This window comes from Leucopleurus acutus (genome assembly GCF_964270905.1).
Source record: "Leucopleurus acutus genome assembly, chromosome: 10".
In the NCBI taxonomy this organism is placed as follows: Eukaryota; Metazoa; Chordata; class Mammalia; order Artiodactyla; family Delphinidae; genus Leucopleurus; species Leucopleurus acutus.
The window spans coordinates 43680279-43700473 of record NC_139153.1 but is presented as its reverse complement, the minus strand read 5'-3'; the positions used below and the strand labels follow the sequence as shown (position 1 = coordinate 43700473).

Here is a 20195-nt window from a genome sequence, read left to right as displayed (position 1 = left end):
GAAAATAGAAAAATAAATCCTATAAGTAATGAATGGACTCTGTCACAGACATAAAGCTTGAATCTGTATGTCATAGACAAGTGGACAATGGATGTGGATAATCTCACAAAAGCTGATAAAAAATAAATAAAAAACCAGGGAGCATGACAATGAATAATGATAATTAAATTTTATTGGATCAATGAGCCTTTTGTTCTAGTACCTAAGTTATTATCTCAACATTTTATCAAGTAATAATAGAAAGCTACCAAAACTTCCATATTATTTTCTAATAAAGATTATCAACCTCACTTTTAAACCAACTGACTGTCTCTAGTACAAATATAAAATAAGGATTTCCAGTACAAAATTGTCAAAATTTGATGTTAAACGTTGAAAGACATGAAAACTATAGAGTCATCATTTGCCCTCATAGCAAAAACAAGCAAAATTATACCCTTGCCAGTAAGATATGAAACCAGCTTCAAAATCAATGGCAAATATTGTAGTTGGAAAAAAAGCGAGAAATAATCGATAGAATTCCTTCATCAGAAATATTGGATTTCTTATAATGTGACTGACATTTAAAAATCAATGACTCTTATGTATGTAAACAAGCAGACATTGTACTTTATAGTTGAATAAAATTGTGAATAAATCAGTTGTCAGTACAGTTTCACCATATATGTGAGAGAGAAGTGATCAATGACTTTTTGTCCTATTTATCATGAAGCTGATTTTAAAAGATGAGATTTCTGGTTTAATTAAAGATTAGTTTGTAAACTATGAAACAGAGTTAAAAAGGGATGTTAGCTTCTACACCAATGTTCATAGCAGTATTATTCACTGTAGTCAAAAGGTTGTTTCCAAATGTCCCATCAACAGATAAATGGATAAATGTCCATCAACAGATAAATGGATAAACAAAATGTGGTAGGTGCATACAACAGAATATTCAGCTTGAAAAATGAATGAGATTCTGATATATGCCACAACATGTATGAACCTTTAAAATATTATGCTAAGTAAAGTTAGTCAGACACAAAAAGGACTAATATTGTATGATTCCACTTATGTGAGGTACCTAGAATAGGCAAATTTATGGAGACAGAAAGTAGAACAGAGCTTGCCAGGGAGCAGGGGAGGGAGGGATGGGGAGCAGTTGTTTGATGCGTACAGAGTTTCTGTTTGGGATGATGAAAAAGTTCTGGAGATGGATAGTGGTTAATGGTTGCACAATTTTGTGAATGCACTTATTGCCACTGAATTGTATACTTAAAAGTGGGTAAAGTAGTAAATTTTATATGTATTTTACTACAATTAAAAAGAAAAGATCGGGCTTCCCTGGTGGCGCAGTGGTTGAGAGTCTGCCTGCCGATGCAGGGGACACGGGTTCGTGCGCTGGTCCGGGAAGATACCGCATGCCGCGGAGCGGCTAGGCCCGTGAGCCATGGCTGCTGAGCCTGCGCGTCCGGAGCCTGTGCTCCACAGCGGGAGAGGCCACAACAGTGAGAGGCCCGCGTACCGCAAAAAAAGAAAAGAAAAGATAGCTGAATTGATATTGAAGAAGCTCCAGCTAGATGGTCAGCAAGGAAGGGCATCGCTATACCAATGGAAGATGTTGCTTCCAATGTGGTATGTACATTATTTGTGAAAATAGCGAGGGTCCATAGCATACTTCCAGACCCTGATTCGCTGTTGAGGGACATCATGGAAGTTGTGACTACAAACTGATTGTAACCACTTAGTATATGTTTCTTCAGCCTACAGGGCTGAAACAAGTGAGTACAGGATGCTTTTCTACACTGAATTGCTCTGGCTGGCAAACAAGGAAAGGTTTGCAGTGTTTTCCAGCAAGATATTAAATCTTTTAAAATGACTATTTCTGTGAATACACATGGCATGTCTCAGGAGTACATTTAGGATTTTGAATAGTCTGGATCTTTGACTTCAGGGTCTAAATATCAGAATTTTTAAATGATTAGACATCATGACTTCTTAAAACTTAACAGTGGTGCAAATGGCTCAGTGGCTGAGAGTTTGACTTTTCCCCAGTACCAATGCTTTTCTTCATTCATCAGGAAAAACACTTAAGATATGTCTTTGCATATTAAAAATCACATCCAAATGCTACAACTGAACATGCAGAAATACCTTGTGAGCCAAATGTCACCAGAGAGAGGATGTGACTCCATCAGCTGCTGTCTCCCAAGCCGAGAACTTTAACCTTCTAGCTTTCAGTGGCACTAAGCTGGGACACTTGTCCTCTGGTGAAACACTGAAAATAGCCTTTGGAGAGAACTCTCTCCATAATTTCTGGATCTGCATTTGACCTGAAAGGCCAAAATATCTGTCAAAGCTTCCCAACAACCTATATTTCTGAGTTAAGATTTTCTAATTTAGAAAACATAAAGAGTGGGGGGAAACCCAACAAGCTATGGCAGCTGACAGCTCAGGTTGCTACCCAGGCAGATATAGATTTCTTTGTGAATGATTTCAAACACTATTTCTCCTCTCACAGATAGGAAAGAAACATTACTGCTATGTACTTTTAAATTTAATTTTTACTTTTATTTAAGATATACAGATCCATGGTTTAAAAGGTCACATAGCTCCATAAAGATTATAACAAAAACAGCAATTTCATGTTTCTCATCTCCTCACCCCAATCCCATATTTCCAGAAGCAACCACTCTCACCATTTGGTTACTGCTTTCTTCTGATACCTCTCTAGCTCTAAAGATATACTCAGACTACTATTTTTTTTTTTTTTTTTTTTTTTTCCGGTACGCGGGCCTCTCACTGTTGTGGCCTCTCCCGCTGCGGAGCACAGGCTCCAGACGCGCAGGCTCAGCGGCCATGGCTCACGGGCCCAGCCGCTCTGCGGCATGTGGGATCTTCCCGGACCGGGGCACGAACCCGCGTCCCCTGCATCGGCAGGCGGACTTTCAACCACTGCGCCACCAGGGAAGCCCTCAGACTACTATTTAAAAAAATTTTTCCACATTAGATATTATCTATTAGCTTTCTGTTATGGAAAGAAAAGGGGATTAGGTCCACATACAAACACTCATATTCTGTCACACTCCTCTTCCCAATATAGTTATATCATAATTTTTGGTTAGATAATCAGACAATATGTACATTGTCTGACTACATATATGATTATATAATAGTATTGCTAAGCAAATACTGTTCACAGCTGTATCATGCAGTATACTTTGGTTACATTTCCTATTTGCACAATGTTTTTGCTTTCTCTAGAGTTAATAAGGATTTAATTTCTTCATTTGCTCAGTTTTCTGTATATTTATCACTAATTTCTGTATTTTATCACTAAACTCTTCTCCAGAGGTTTAATTATTGCTTAAATTTACTTGAACGTATCAGATTATCCATCAGTTTCCATTTTCCTTGGGGAAATCCTTCTTAGAGTCCCTCAACTCCTGCCTCAATCTGGTCTAGATGTTCCCTAGGCCTCATGTACAGCTCTTTTCCAGAGATTTTTCCTTCTCCATCCTCTTTTGGATTCCATTTGTCACTCCCCTGCATCCCATATCTTCCTCGTTATTGTTTACTTCCTTGTTTTGGTGGAGCATATCCTCTGGTAACTTTCTTAGATGGGTAGGTGGGAAATAAATTTTCTGAGACTTGGCATATCTTTATACTAGCCTCATCTAAACAGTTTAGCTGGGGAAGCAGCTATAAATTAGAAATTATTTTCCTCACAATTTTGAAGACGTTGTTCCACTGTCTTATAACCTCCAATTTTGCTATTAAGAAATCTGATGGTATTTTGATTCTCAATCTTTTGTATGTGACCTGTGATTTTCACTCCTTCAGAAAAAGTTAGGCTCTTCTCTTTGTGCACAGTGTTCTCAAATTTTGTGATGTTGTGCCTTGATATGAACCTTTTTCATTCATTTTCCTGAACACTCATGGGTATTTTAGCTGAATATTTTGATCCTTCAGTTTAGGGAAATTTTCTTATATTATTTCTTTGGTAATTTTCTCCTGTCTATTTCCTTCTCTGTTTCTTTCTAGATCTCCTATTTTTTTTTTGCCACTGCACAGCATGTGATATCTTAGTCCCCTGACCAGGGATCGAACCTGCGCCCCATGCATTGAGAGAGTGGAGTCTTAACCACTGGGCCACCAGGGAAATCCCTAGGTCTCCTATTAATCAGACATTGTACCTATTAGTCTAATTCTCGAATTTTCATATTTTTAATCACCTCTTATTTATTTCTTTTTGTTCCACTTTCTGTGAGATTTCCTCAACTTTATTTCTAGCCCTTCTATTAATGTTTTACTTTTGCTATCATATTTTTGTTTTCAAAAGTTCTCTTTTGTTCTTTGAATATTCTTGTTATAGCCTTCTATGTGTATCCAGTATCTTCTCATCTCTTAACTCTCTAAAAATATTAATGATAAGGGTTTTTTCCTGACTCTTCTTCTATCTGCATTGTCTTTTTTTCTTTTTCTTTCTTTCCTGTTTAGTTCTTTTAGTCTTTGGTGTTAGAAGTAGGCTTCAGATTCCTGATGATCATTGGCTGGCTGTCCATATTAAAAGTGCAGCAACTTCTTGAGCTGTTAACCTGACTGACAGGCTTCTAGGAACTTACTGAGGAGAAGAAGTGGGTGGGTGGGAAGGTTGTCTGCCTTTTAGTACATATGTAAATTTTTCCTTTATACCCCTGTTTCAGGATGCAACTCTCTCCCTCTTGTTCAATCCAGTCTATTTCCAGATCAGAGGAGGCAGTTCCTCCCTGAATGGTTGGTGAGGAGGGGGATTTAGAAAGCCCAACTGCTTCTTGTAAAGATTTTCAAACTGCCCTTTCAGCCCCTCTTGCCACTGTCTCCCCAGGCCCCACTTTCAGAGGTATTTAGCATCCCTAAGTCCTAAGGAGCTCTGCCATGTGGGTTGGCTTGCTTCTGGGAACTCCCTACTTCCAGCTAAGGTTTCAGCTTTCTAGGGTCTGCTCTGTCAGTTACCACTCATCCGTCTTCACTCTAATTTCCAGAGTGCTGTTATGTTCTCCATTATCATTGCCCTAGTGAATTTATGCTTTTTAAAAAATTCTTTTTACTATCATTTAAGAAGGATTTCCAAAAGGTTGGAGGTAAATACATGTCTTCAATCTGCCATATTTAATCAAAAGTCTTTTCATTTTTCATACCAGGGCTTACATTTAGAATTTTATAACTTTTAAAATGTAATGTATCCAAAATTAGGTGTGATTTATGCATGCATCTGAATCCCTTTGGTCGGTGGTTCTAAAAGTGTAGTTCCTCAGGCCATCAGCATTAGGCTCTGCTGGGAACTTGTGAGAAATGCAAATTCTTGGGCCCTACCCCAGACTTACCGAGTCAGAAACTCTGGACGTGCAGCCTAGAAATCAGATGCTTGAATAAGCTCTCCAGGGGGTCAGATGCGTGCTAGAGTCTGAGAACCACTGCTGTTGGTGATGGAGGGATTTTGAACACTTGAGAAACACTACCCTACTCTCAACCTAAGCTTCAGATCCATCTCTTCAAATCCAAACCCACAAAGTGCCCAGCAGAGTGGCTGTTTTGAGATGACTTCCTCTAACAGGATCCATCCTCCTGAGAAAATGTGTGTGAACTCAGATGCTTTTTTCTTCCATGACACCTAGTTGTTTACTGCCTTAGACAGTAAACAGACCGGGATCCCTGAGGCCAGAAATGCTGGCAGACCAGGCACGGTATGAGAAGAAAAGAGTCAGAAGTAGAGAAGTTTGGAGAGGAGGGATGTAGTTGGGCCTCCTCCCTCTTCCATATTTTCAGCCATCAACAAGTTGAGAGAGGAGTTGCCAGCTTCCCTCAGGGCAGAAATCCTCGGGGAGCCTCATGGAACAGGAGGAACTTTGTTCTGAACCTCATGGTGCCAGAGGTTCTCAGCTGCCATCGCCCTCTGCCTACCTTCAGAGCAGCAGAGGCTGCTGATCATCCCACCCCACCCATATGTGTGACTCCTCTGAGTTCCTCCGTCTGCGTCTCATCTCCCTACCTTCCCTTCTTCCCCTTCCCCACCTTGGCGATGATCTTTGCACGTTCTCCTTTGGAACAATCACAGCCGCTGTCCCTCTGAGCTCTCTCCAAGGCACAGTTAATACTCCCTTTCCACCTTCCCTCCCAGATATGTCTTCACTGTCATTTATACCTTTGAAGCCTTGATAAAGATACTGGCAAGAGGATTTTGTCTAAATGAGTTCACTTACCTGCGAGATCCTTGGAACTGGCTGGATTTTAGTGTCATCACCCTGGCGTGAGTATTTCTCCACACTGACTTGTATGTGCATCTGTGTAGGGCTTGTAGGTGTGTCCAGGCTGCCACTCTGGGGATGTTTCCTTATCTCTGTCCAGCTTCCTCTTTCGGGACTGTGTGGCCTAGGGTTTCTTTGCCAAAGACTGTTGCTTTGGGAGTCATTTTCTAGGGTTAGTCCCATACACTCAGGGAGAAGTTGGAGACCTCAGATCTGAGCTGATAACTGGCCTGTCAAAGTGGATCAGACAAGGCTCAGCCTTTTACCTACCAGATATGAAGGTCTTTACCTGAGAACCAGTGCCTGAGAAGACGGGTTGGCCACACCCACATGCTTGAATATCCATCCACACATGTAGCACACGGAGCCTTCTAGATCACAATACATCTTCTCAAAGGGGCCATTCTGGAAAATATTGCCTTAATTAAATCAGTGTTCATGTCAGTCTATAAGTGGAAGTGCTAGTAGGTTCTCAGTGTCTGTTCTGGGTCCTTCCTAGGCTGGTGTTACCCAAAATTGTCCTTATTTATGCTGCCTGAATTCCCAAGTACCTCTTCTTGCAGAGATGCTGACTGACTTCTGGTCCTACAGGTATGTTGGTGAAGCCATAGATCTCCGAGGGATCTCAGGCCTGCGGACGTTCAGAGTCCTTAGAGCTTTAAAAACAGTGTCGGTGATCCCAGGTGAGCTGCTTTAACCAGTACATTTACTCATAGAGCTTATGTTGGTTTCCACAGCCTAATGTCCCACTTTGATTTCACAAGAGCCCTATAAATTTCTGGGACATGGACTACTGTCCCCATTTAAGAGACAAAGAAACTGAGGCCCAGAGAGTAGAAAACACAATCCCAAATCCTCATCACTAGAGGCATTTGTGACCTGGAAACTTCATGTCCTGATTCTCAGCCAACACTCTGTCCACAGTACCCCATGGTGTCCGTAAAGAACAAGAAGGTCAAGTCTTCGTTTTATGTTCTCATTGTGGGGTTCAGGCAAGCCTCCAGTCAGATTCTCATTTATACTTTAAACCAAAATGTAAACTTGGAAACAGTGAAGAAGGAAAAAGGCAGTCCTAGGCTCTGGTGAGTATCTTCCCCATTTCCATGGATCTGAAAATTTGGGCCTCAGCCCTGTCTTTGGACCCACAGAAGAGAAAATAATTAGACAATTCTTGATTACAGGCAATTCAGAAACAAAAATAGTATACCAGGGCTCATCTTACCAGGCCTCCAATAAGTAGCCCAGTGATACTCCTCATCTTCCACTGGGTTGATGGAGGGGATAGTGAGGCCAGAGACCAGGTAACAGCCCTGAGATGGGACTCAATGCTTCTCCCTTGTGGCCTGATGGGTTATCTACCCTCCCTCACCCCTGAGAACCCATGCCCTCATCTGGGAAATAGAAATACTCACGCTAGAGTAGAAGTCCCTTTCCACGGTTCTGTGACTGGTTCTGCAGGGAACGACTGAAAAGTCTTTGCCAACTTCCACTGGACAAGCTTCTTCATGAAGAAAATCAGAGCAGTAAGTAGTCAGTTCTGCTGCTTGGTACCTCTCTCACCTACTCCCAGCCAGGAAGACCCTGAGCCTTGTCTACAAGACCTGGCCTGTCCTGACCCTCCTCCTCTCCCTGCCTCATCTCTCTCCTGTACCCACCTCACACCACATTCCAGAATCTGCCTGTGGTTCCACAGACATTCAAAGCTTTTGCTCATTGCCCAGCCCTGGGCCATGCTGCTCCTCTGTCAGGAAATCCCTCCTCCTCTCTTCACTCAACTCATATGCATCCTCAGGGCTCTGCCACGCTCTGACCTCCTCAAGGAGACTCCCTGGTCCTTCCCATCTTCCCCACCCTCCACCCCATCTTACCCCGACTCCCAGGCTTCTGTGAGGGGCTGTTCCTCTGTGTGCCCACCTGCTCAATAATGCTATGGAGTTTCCCCTCACTCATCAGACAGCCCCACCACAGGCCAGTGCCTTAACCATTGCTCGGCTCCCAGAGGGGACCACATGGGGCAGGGGGTGTGCTCAATGGGTTATTTGTTGACCAAAATGAGAATGCAAGGCTAGATCACAGTCTGCTTCCCTGGTTAGAGCTCTTTCTGCTACCTGGGGAGCTGCTTTCCCGAAGAAGGTGTTTTCCTTTGCCAGAGCAACAAATCATCTTTCCTTAAACAAGCAGGGGCCCCATCTTTGCTGCCAGCTGTGCTCCTTCTCAGATTCTCTGTTTCTTCCTCAGTGACTCTCAGTGTCCCTCATGGCTTCACACTGTTATGTACATCTGTGTCTTTGCATCTCTGTCTCATTCCATCTCCCTTGCATGTCTCTCTCTCCCCCTCTCTCCCTCCTTTCTTCCTCCTCCTCCTCCTCTCTTTCTCTTTCTCTTTCACTCACTCACACACACACACACTCACACACTCACACACACTGAGGTACGTGTGTCCCCAGCCTTGAGCTGCCTCCCAGGACTGAGATAAGGACAGAAAAACAGATACCAAATGACTGGAATGAAGTTAGTAGCCTCACGCCTAGTGTAGTGCCTGGAACATAGCAGGTACTCATCAATTACTTTTTAAATTGAATTGCTACTCTCCAGAATTTATTAGCTTTAAAATGAAATGCATTGCCTGGATATCAGTTGCTTCATCTTTACAATGGGACAATAATCTCTGTCTGCCTCTCAGGCTTATTACAAGGTTCAGATGAGAAACGGGGGTTGGAACTGCCCTAGAGTTTGTAAAATACCTCACACCTGTGTGTAGTGAGAGGGTAGGATGGCTAAGATGCAAGCGTGCCAGGCACACATGTGTGTTCTGCGTGTGGCACCTCATCCACGTGAGAGTATCAGTGTCATCTTCCCACAGGGCTGAAGGTCATCGTGGGAGCCCTGATCCACTCGGTGAGGAAGCTGGCTGACGTGACCATCCTCACCATCTTCTGCCTGAGTGTCTTTGCCCTGGTGGGCCTGCAGCTCTTCAAGGGCAACCTCAAGAACAAATGTGTCAAGAATTGCACAGTTGTCAATGAGACGGCCAATTACTCTTCTCATGAAAAACGGGAGTGGAATTTCTGTCATAGGGACCCAGGTCTGGTTGGCAGGGGGTGTGAAGCCCCTGTATACCTGTATAGACATATATTTTGATTCCTCTTTTCTGCTGAAATGCTTCTCATGAGTTGTGTTTTACTTTTGGGCCCCCCTATTCTCTGTTGCCAAATTTCCTTTTACAAGGAAATGAGCTATAAATCCAGAGGCAGGTCATTCTGCCTCTGCTGAAGGAAGCTCAAAGCTGAAGCCACTGCTCAGCTTTTCTCTTCCCAGATGAGACATTTCCCCTTCCAGGCGTCTCAGCATATCCAGTGAGGGCACATGGCCAAGGGCTCTCTCCTCACTCTGGCAGAAGACTCAGCAGGTGTTGATTTCACCACTGAAGGCTTGAGTTGAGGGTTGAGAACCATGTGAGGCTTTCAATTCTTCCTTTATTTTGCAGATTTCTACACCAACAAACCAGGCACTTCTGATCCCTTACTGTGTGGCAATGGATCTGATTCAGGGTGAGTACCCAAGCCATGACATAGCACCAATACCCAGCAGCCCTTTCTCCTTCTTGTCATCAGCTTTTTCTGGGTGAAGCCTGGGTTGCAAGTCCTGAGGAAGATGTAGAAATTAATAAGTCATGGCCTCTGCCATCCCAGGCTCATGAGGAGGGAGTGTATGAGTTAGCTCTTGCTGTGTAACAAACAACCCCAAGATTTTGTGGCCTAAAACACCAGCCATTTACTTAGCTCAGGATTCTGCAGATCTGCACATTGAGCTGAGATCAGTCTACTGTTCTTCTGATATTGACTGGGCTCATTCATGCATCTGCAGACAGTAGATGGATTAGCAGGGGTCTGGCTGATCTAGGATGGCCTCAGCTGGGGTGTTTTGTCTCTGCTCCATGTGGTCTCTCACCCCCGCATCAGACTAGCCCAGGCTTATTCTTCTGGTGGAGGCAGGATTCCAAGAGAAAGAGTGGAAGTGTTCCAGGTCTCTTGAGGCCTACGCTTAGAACTGGCATAATGTCACTTTTGTTGCATCCTATTGACTAAAGCAAGGCACAGGCCAGTCCAAATCCAAGGAATGGGGGAATAGACTCCACCTGTTGCTGGGAGAACCTGCGACATCATATTAAAAGGGGTGTGGAGACAAGGATGGGAATAATTGTGGTCATTTTTACAAACAATCTGCCCCAGGAAGGAACAAATATTTATTAAATATGTTTTATGTCAAATGCTCTACATTTAATTACAACTCTATCACATGGGTTTCATTATCCTCACATAGCAGAGGAAGAAACACATGCATCAGACTTTGCAGTTTCAAATTCTTGCAGAGGCCTGACACATAACAACAAATGTGAGGAGTAGGCTGGGTGGGAACCATGATCATGAGAGTTCATGCTCCATCTAAAGGGGTAGCCACTTCTCAGTTCAGCTTTTGGTTGTCATGTGGAAATGTGGGTCCACTGTTTCCAGAGGTCCAAGTTTTTAAAAGAGAGACAGGAAATTTCAATTTTTATGTAAACTCTCTTAACTATAAACATTAGCTACCAATTTCAGAAAATGTCTACATATTGTGGGCCAAACAAAATATTTTAGCATTGCAAATTCAGCTAGCAATCTGCCAGTTTGTGAGCTCTGATGCATATACATGAAGATGCTATGCTGTGAAGTACAAGTGCTGTCCTAGAGGCTCCCTGGGCTGGGGAAACACAGCGAGGTGATGGTGTGAGGCAGGGAGGATGTCAGGGAAGGTTTCCTAGAGGTGGTGACTGAGGTGAGATTGAAGGGTAAACAGGATGTCTCCAGGCTTGATGAACAAGAGATGGTTTGGATGGAGCCTTTACTTTTTTAATTTTTTTAAATTTATTTATTTATTTTTGGCTGTGTTGGGTCTTCGTTTCTGTGTGCAGGCTTTCTCTAGCTGCGGTGAGCGGGGGCTACTCTTCATCGTGGTGCGCGGGCTTCCCATTGTTGTGGCTTCTCTTGTTATGGAGCACAGGCTCTAGACGCGCAGGCTCAGTAATTGTGGCTCAAGGGCTTAGTTGCTCCACGGCATGTGGGATCTTCCCAGACCAGGGCTCAAACCCGTGTCCCCTGCGTTGGCAGGCAGATTCTTAACCACTGTGCCACCAGGGAAGCCCGGATGGAGCCTTTAGATAGCAGAAGCAGAATGTGAGACAAAGCAAAGGGGTAGAGGGCCCCTCCTGTCTGCCTGCTGCTTTGACCAGGGGAACAGGTGTGAGCAGAAAGAGATCAGGCAACAGATCAGAAAGACTCATCCCTCCCATCTCCATGGCGAGGGGGTCTGGAACCCCGAGCCCATACAACCCCCTCCCTGAGTGGCTAACAGCCCTATATTGCACAAATGGAGGTGGGTGGGAACTTTATGGAGTTCTGCCTTCATCAGCTCCCCAGGAAAACAATCTCAGCTAGAGCTGAGGGGTGGGACTAACAGGAGAATTTGAGCAACACAGGCCCCTTGGCCTCTTTCTTCACGAATGCAGTTGGCATTTGGTTCTTGAGTTCAGGAAGAGGGTTGTTCTGATGTCAGTTTTTATTTGCATTTGACTTAAATTGAAACCGAGGACCCGTCAGTGTCCTCCTCCTGTCTGGATTATGGCATTTCTCATGAGGATGGTTCCACAGTAGCCCATGCACTGACTGTGGTAAAGCTGTGGGGTCCATCCATGGGGCCCCTTTCCAACTCTGAGAGACCAGCTATCCTGCGGCATAGGTCCTGGCCAGGCGGGGAAGGAGTGGATAGGGCTGGGATGTTAAGTAGAGGCCAGCTTAGATGATGGACAGAGCGAGCCCTGACAGGCATGCTGTGAACACCGAACCTGGGTTCTGTGCTGAGCTGCAGAGAAGCCAGAGCCCTGAGCAAAAGCTCACACTGACCAGTGACACTGCAGGGAGAAAGTCCAGGGTCTCAAAGTGGAGAACAAGTACCAGGAAATACTTGATGATTTTCAGCATTCTTTCACATACATTATTCTAGTCCATCTTTTTGGTAGCTTCAGATTAAAAACACCAAGATATTTATTTCTGCATTTGACATACAATATTTGCTATGCTGAAGGCATCTTGCAGGAGCCTTTACAACGTGGTCTCATTTAATTCTCTGAGCAGTTAGCTGTTGATGTGTAGCAGCTATAGAGTGTTCTATGGCAGACATAGAAATAGGCTGCCCTTAGTGTTAACTAGCAAACCTACAGGTAATGGGTTAACTAGCTCCTTGGGAGAGCAGAACCAAGAGACTGTCTTTATATGTGGGTCTACAGAGTCTGGAAACTCGCAAATCTTCAACCAAGGCTGGAGACAGAATTGGGATTTAGTTATAATCAAGTTGTCAGGCCCTAATCAATTGTGTGGGTTCCTGGATGTGTGTTTGTATGGATGTCTGGAATAAGAAGACCCCCCAGGGTTGGTGTTGGTGGAGGAATCCTGAAGTAGAATCCAGAACTACAAAAAAAGCGTTACTGTCTCCTCAAGTAGGCCATCTCACTGGGGTGCAGGGGAGCACTCACATGCCTCATGCTTAGAGATGCTTCGTGATACCAACTCACCCTCTTACTGTGAGAGAGAGGGCAGTGCAGCCCTCGCCATCCCAGTGCTCACCAGGCAGTCATCTTCAATTTGGCCTTCCTTCATAAACTACTTGACAGTTATATTTCTCCTTTTAAATAAATCCATCGGCATCTGTGTCCTTTTAGGCAGCTGACTTCTTCTCTCTGAACCCCAGCTTCCACATCTGTTTTTTTTTTTTTACATCTTTATTGGAGTATAATTGCTTTACAATGGTGTGTTAGTTTCTGCTTTATAACAAAGTGCAACACTTATACATATACGTATGTTCCCATATCTCTTCCCTCTTGCATCTCCCTCCCTCCCACCCTCCCTATTCCACCCCTCTAGGTGGTCACAAAGCACCAAGCTGATCTCCCTGTGCTATGCGGCTGCTTCCCACTAGCTATCTATTTTACGTTTGGTAGTGTATATATGTCCATGCCACTCTCTCACTTTGTCCCAGCTTACCCTTCCCCCTCCCCATATCCTCAAGTCCATTCTCTAGTAGGTCTGTGTCTTTATTCCCATCTTACCCCTAGGTTCTTCATGACATTTTTTTCCCCTTAGATTCCATATTTATGTGTTAGCATACAGTATTTGTCTTTCTCTTTCTGACTTACTTCACTCTGTATGACAGACTCTAGGTCCATCCAACTCACTACAAATAACTCAATTTCGTTTCTTTTTATGGCTGAGTAATATTCCATTGTATATATGTGCCACATCTTTATCCATTCATCTGATGATGGACACTTAGGTGGCTTCCATGTCCTGGCTATTGTAAGTAGAGCTGCAATGAACATTTTGGTACATGACTCCTTTTGAATTATGGTTTTCTCAGGGTATATGCCCAGTAGTGGGATTGCTGGCTCATAAGGTGGTTCTATTTGTAGTTTTTTAAGGAACCTCCATACTGTTCTCCACAGCGGCTGAACCAATTCACATTCCCACCAGCAGTGCAAGAGTGTTCCCTTTTCTCCACACCCTCTCCAGCATTTATTGTTTCTAGATTTTTTGATGATGGCCATTCTGACTGGTGTGAGATGATATCTCATTGTAGTTTTGATTTGCATTTCTCTAATGATTAATGAAGTTGAGTATTCTTTCATGTGTTTGTTGGCAGTCTGTATATCTTCTTTGGAGAAATGTCTATTTAGGTCTTCTGCCCATTTTTGGATTGGGTTGTTTGTTTTTTTGTTATTGAGCTGCTTATAAATTTTGGAGATTAATCCTTTGTCAGTTTCTTCATTTGCAAATATGTTCTCCCATTCTGAGGGTTGGCTTTTGGTCTTGTTTATGGTTTCCTTTGCTGTGCAAAAGCTTTGAAGTTTCATTAGGTCCCATTTTTTTATTTTTGTTTTTATTTCCATTTCTCTGGGAGGTGGGTCAGAAAGAATCTTGCTGTGATTTATGTCATAGAGTGTTCTGCCTATGTTTTCCTCTAAGAGTTTGATAGTTTCTGGCCTTACATTTAGGTCTCTAATCCATTTTGAGCTTATTTTTGTGTATGGTGTTAGGGAGTGTTCTAATCTCATACTTTTACATGTACCTGTCCAGTTTTCCCAGCACCACTTATCGAAGAGGCTGTCCTTTCTCCACTGTACATTCCTGCCTCCTTTATCAAAGATAAGGTGACATATGTGCATGGGTTTATCTCTGGGCTTTCTATCCTGCTCCATTGATCTATATTTCTGTTTTTGTACCAGTACCACACATCTGTTTTTAAAAAAAGGATTATTGAGATGATTAAATTATAACATTTGTAAAGCACTTAGGAGTGAGAGAGGCACACAGTACGTGCTCAGTTATTGGACAGTGGTGGTTTTTTTTTTTTTTTTTTGCGGTACGCGGGTCTCTCACTGTTGTGGCCTCTCCCGTTGCGGAGCACAGGCTCCAGACGCGCAGGCTCATTGGCCATGGCTCACGGGCCCAGCCGCTCCGGGGCACATGGGACCTTCCCGGACCGGGGCACAAACCCACGTCCCCTGCATCAGCAAGTGGACTCTCAACCACTGCGCCACCAGGGAAGCCCGGAAAGTGGTGTTTTGATTGTTGCATGTAATTGGTCGCTGAACTTGGCTAACTGTGAGTCCTCCTTTGAAAGACAACTCTGCAGATGATGCCAACTGGCTCAGGTTTTACTGACTCTGCCTCCCCTGGTGTCAATTTGCAAAGAGCTCACCATCTTATGGGGTCATGTCTGGGCAGCCAGCTAGCCTTCTCCAGGCCATTTCCCTTTGCATGAAACTCTGACGTGAAGGTATTATGTTACCAGGGTGGGGTGGGGCGGGGAGGGGGGGGTACCTCTTCTAGGGCCCGAGATGAGATCTTGTCTAACACTCAGAAATGAATCATAGGGACTTCCCTGGTGGCACAGTGGTTAAGAATCCACCTGCCAATGCAGGGGACACAAGTTCGACCCCTGGTCTGGGAAGATCCCAGATGTTACAGGGCAACTAATTCCGTGTGCCACAACTACTGAGCCTGCGCTCTAGAGCCCGCGAGCCACAACTGCTGAGCCCACGTACCACAACTACTGAAGCCCGCACGCCTAGAGCCCATGCTCTACAACAAGAGAAACCACCGCAATGAGAAGCCTGCGCACCTCAACGAAGAGTAGCCCCTGTTCGCCACTAGAGAAAAGCCTGTGTGCAGTGACGAAGACCCAACGCAGCCAAAAAAGAAAAAGAAGAATCGTCTGAGGAAACGTGCATATTGACAAAATAAAACACTTTTTTGTAAATGAGTGTTTGAGCAGACAGCAGCAGGGTAGGGAACCTAGGAGAACTGCTCTGCCTCATGGCTTGCGGTCTCAGGATTTATGGAGGTTGGGTTAACTTTCTGGGTTGTCTCTAGCCAATCATTTTGCTTGTGCCCATATTTGGTCTGACTCAGGGCCCTTCCTGGCTGCACACACATCTCTCAGTCAAGACAGTTTCTATCACGAGGGAGTCTGGGAGGTTTGCAGGACTATTATGGGTTGGCACCTCCTCCGTCCTTTTTTCCCCTCCCAAATTCTTCTGGTTAGTTTTGGTGGCAGCTTGTTGGTTCCATGTTCCTTATTGAGACCTCTTGTTGTGAGATAACTCACATAAGCGGTTCTAACCTGGCCAGGATGGGTGGTTTCAGTCAGTAATTCCCTAACATTATCATCCCCATTTAATGGGCAAGAGAAACTGAGACCTAAAGAGACTGAATGTCCAAGGTCACTCAGCTAATAAGAGGTAGGCTAGGCCTTGAACTCCAGTCTTTGACTTCAAACCCTCAGGTCTTCCCACAACTCTGAACTGTCTTGCCCCCAGTAAGTGGGAGGCTGTGCAATTGACAACCTTCTCTGTTCTTGCTGCAGCCACTGCCCTGAAGGTTATTTCTGCCTTAAAACATCTGACAACCCAGATTTTAACTATACCAGCTTTGACTCCTTTGCTTGGGCTTTCCTCTCACTGTTCCGCCTCATGACACAGGATTCCTGGGAACGCCTCTACCAGCAGGTATTGATCTGCATGTCCCCATACAGACTCGGTTGGAGGCTGGGGCATTGGCTGCATGGCTACGTTCTTCCTGGAGGACCCTGACCATGTCAGGGGCCCAAGTTCTCTAGGTACAAGTCTCTCTTCTTTCTTTTGAATCTGCAGACCCTGAGGGCTTCTGGGAAAATCTATATGTTTTTTTTCGTGCTTGTTATCTTCCTGGGGTCTTTCTACCTGGTCAATTTGATTTTGGCTGTGGTCACCATGGCATATGAGGAGCAGAACCAGGCAACCACTGATGAAATTGAAGCCAAGGAGAAGAAGTTCCAGGAGGCCCTTCAGATGCTCCGGACGGAGCGGGAGGTCAGTGAGGGGTGGATCTTTGTGAAATCTGTTGCAGGTTATACATTGTTGGGCAGATATCTGGACTAGCCTCTTAGAGTAAGACTGTCATTTTAGGGAACCATAGGAAGATTCATCTTATCTCAGGGACCATCTTAGGTTAGATTTTCTCATAAAAAATGAATGAAGAGCCTGTGCAAGTGATTCACTGAGGGGTGCTCTTAGGAGGAGACTGAAGGAAACAGGATGGGACAGGGGAAGAATTAAACAAGGAAGTGGCCTCAGCTAGATACTACCTTTGGCCTGATCCCATGGGGAGCTCCAGGGCATGACTTGTTCCACAGGGTTACCCCTACCTGGAGGCAAGAACGCTGGCCCTTTGTACCTCCATACTTGCTCCAGTCAAATATATAGTCAAAGAAAGTTTTCTGCAAATCCTGCAGCTGTAACCCATTAGTAACTAACATTCAAGCAGCTTGAGATGAGGGTACTGACCTGGTAAAAGAGATCTGGACAGGACATCAACAGAGTTTACTACAGGGTGTGAATGAAGGAGGTGACTCTTCCCGCCATGTCTTAATCCAACCACCACCCAGGTCCTAATCCTGATCTCCTCTGGTTTAGATGCCATCACCTCTGTGACACCCCATGTCTGGGGGACACACATTTATGCTAAGCTCATCCAGATACTGCTGTTCTCTCCTTTCAGGTGCTGGCAGCCCTGGGGGTTGACACAGCCTCTCTCCACTCCCACAATGGATCCCCTTTGGCCTCCAAAAATGCCAGTGTGAGAAGGCACAGAATGAAGCCAAGGGTGTCAGAGGGCTCCACAGATGACAACAAGTCACCCCAGACTGAGTCTTACAACGAGCACAGAATGGTAAGGGGCTCAGATTTGTGCCTTAAAGGTGACCCACCTTTCCAGCTGCCATGGACAATATGCTGAAGTGGGAAGAGGTCTGTAGCAGAGAGATATCTGGAGGCACAGAGACTAGGAGGACGTTTTGATAATACAGACCCTGCCTGCCACGCCCCCCAACCAATGGTAGCCTAAACTAGGACAGGGGCATTATGGATGGGGAAAAGGGTGGATGATAAAGACTTTTATGGGGACTCGAGGGAATAAACAAGATTGGGACTGTGGAATGTTGGAAAAGAAGGGAGAAGTCCAAAATGCCTCCCAGGTTTCCAGATTGGGCAGTTAGGTAGGTGGTGATTCTAAGGCAGTAACACTGGAGAAGAACCCTGGATTGTTTGTGACCTTAAACATGCTGACCTTGAGGTGTCTGTGGACCTGTGGACATCAAGGGTCAGCTTCCTTCTGATACTCTGATCTGCAGTTCTGGAGCAGGAGTGGGATCCTTGTTCGTGATGCTGAAATCATTTACAAGCTTCTTTCTGACCTCATGCCTCAGCCCCTGCAGCTCAAATTCTCCCCTACTGTTGGCACAGGAGATCCCGGCACCTGTCTCTGTGATAACAATCCAGCCTGGGAATAACTTCAGTACCTCACTTCAGACCCTGTAGCAATTCTCGCCACCATCGTGACCCGCTACCTCCTACTCCAAGATTCCCTGTACTCACCAAGTTTCCTCCCACCAGCTCCTTCTCCCTTGAAAGTCCTATGTACCCCAAATATACCCTTTCCACAGGCCTGAGAGATAATAACCCCTTTGTGGTAGAGTAGATCCCACAATAACAGTATGGGAAAGGGGATCAACATGGCTATTTTTCAAGGCTGCTGACGCTCACTTCCCTCCCGACCTCTTTTCCTTGTGCTCCTCTGAAGGATGTTCTACTTTTTGGAATAGGATCTCTACAACCCCCAGACTTCCGTGTGCATGGACATACACAGTCACACTCCCATGCACACTGACCTCAGTGACACCGACACTTCAGCATTTATCAGAGTCTGTGCCCTTCCCTTCCTTGCTCTGCCTCTTTTGAGCAGCACCTGATATGGACAGGGCACAGTTCAGAAGCTGTTTCAAAGGGGATTTGACTAGGGCTCTGACAACCATGGAACAGGATGAATCACAGCTTCCGTGGACATGTCAGTGACACTCTGAATTGGGCTTTTTCAGTCAGCCTCGCACAGATTAGCACTTGGATGTCCAATAGTTGTCTGGTGTGTGTCTGTGTGCTTGTGTCTCCAGCTAGGTTTACCTTCAAAAGGAAAAAGAGGAACCATGTTTTGTTAATTCAACAACACTAGGTGCTTATTATAAAGAGTTGACTAAAACACAGTCCATTTCCCAAGGACTTCCATTTGGGTGGAGGAGGAAGATGTAAAAATAGCTGTGTGTTGAGTGCTTTATTAGGGACACATAGATGGTGTTTGGGGAATAGAAGAGGAAACGTCTACTCTTATGAGGGCGAGGGTGTATCAGGAAAGGCTTCATGGAGGAGGGGATAATTTAAGTGAATAGTAAATAGTGAGTAGGGGTGTCCTCTAGTAATTGAGAACTGGGAGTGTTTGGGGAGGAATATTTTCCAGGCAGAAAGGAGGTCATGTTTATGCAAAGACAGGGAGGCATTGTTTGGGTACTTCCTTAATACTAACTGATTAACTGGAGTCCATTCAATAAGGTATCCTCTTCCTTCTTTCCCAGGTGTGTTATTGTAGTAAATAGACCATAGGAGGTTTTAATAAAAAGCCATTTTCTGACCAGCAGTAATGAGAGAGAGGTTGGGGGTAGCACTTAGCAGAGAGACACAGCAGGGGTTTCAGGGAACACACAGGAAACCAGTTGGTTTGCTTGGAGGATGCATTTTAAAGGCACGTCCGATACTTAGATTCAGAGTTCATTGTCCACCATTTGTCAAATAGGTTAATTGTGAAATATTAGCTGGTGGCCAAGGAGGCATTGCTTGTCAAATACAGGACCAAAATTTTCTTCTTAGTTTCTTGGTTTGCTTAGTGCCCAAGTGCATATAACTCAGTTGTCCCATCTTTAATAAGGATATGCCAATTCTGTTCCTTTGCTTCAAAACTAGGAAGGATTCGTGGATTTTTATGAGTTCAATGTCCTTGGATATATATTCTAGGGAAAAAGCACTGTGTTTTTTAAATTAATTAATTAATTTTTGGCTGTGTTGGGTCTTCGTTGCTGCTCATGGGCTTTCTCTAGTTGCGGTGAGTGGGGGCTACTCTTCGTTGCGGTACGTGGGCTTCTCTTGTTGCGGAGCACGGGCTCTAGGCACGCGGGCTTCAGTAGTTGTGGCTTGCAGCCTCCAGAGTGCAGGCTCAGTAGTTGTGGCGCACGGGCTTAGCTGTCCCGTGGCATCTGGGATCTTTCTGGACAAGGGATGGAACCCGTGTCCCCTGCATTGGCAGGCAGATTCTTAACCACTGTGCCACCAGAGAAGTCCCTAGTGCTGTGGGGGACTTTAATACTGAATTACAGTGATGGTTGTTGAACAGGACTGGGCTCCAAATGATCAAGAAAGCAAATTTCACTTCTGTGGGAGAGGGGGATAGGTCAGGAGAGCTTTAATTGACAAAGTGT

General features: G+C 44.8%; 1 protein-coding gene across 1 annotated transcript in view; it reads left to right on the top strand.

Moving 5' to 3' along the window:
• Positions 1–20195, top strand: part of SCN10A (sodium voltage-gated channel alpha subunit 10) — a gene marked incomplete at both ends in the record, with an annotated part of 77504 nt that overhangs the window by 13765 nt on the left and 43544 nt on the right. The window contains 7 exons of the mRNA XM_082848389.1: positions 6140–6268; positions 6858–6949; positions 9130–9351; positions 9754–9817; positions 16224–16365; positions 16510–16707; positions 17396–17566. Of these exons, the coding sequence (XP_082704515.1) occupies positions 6140–6268; positions 6858–6949; positions 9130–9351; positions 9754–9817; positions 16224–16365; positions 16510–16707; positions 17396–17566 (1018 nt within the window). The remainder of the gene's footprint in view (positions 1–6139; positions 6269–6857; positions 6950–9129; positions 9352–9753; positions 9818–16223; positions 16366–16509; positions 16708–17395; positions 17567–20195) is intronic.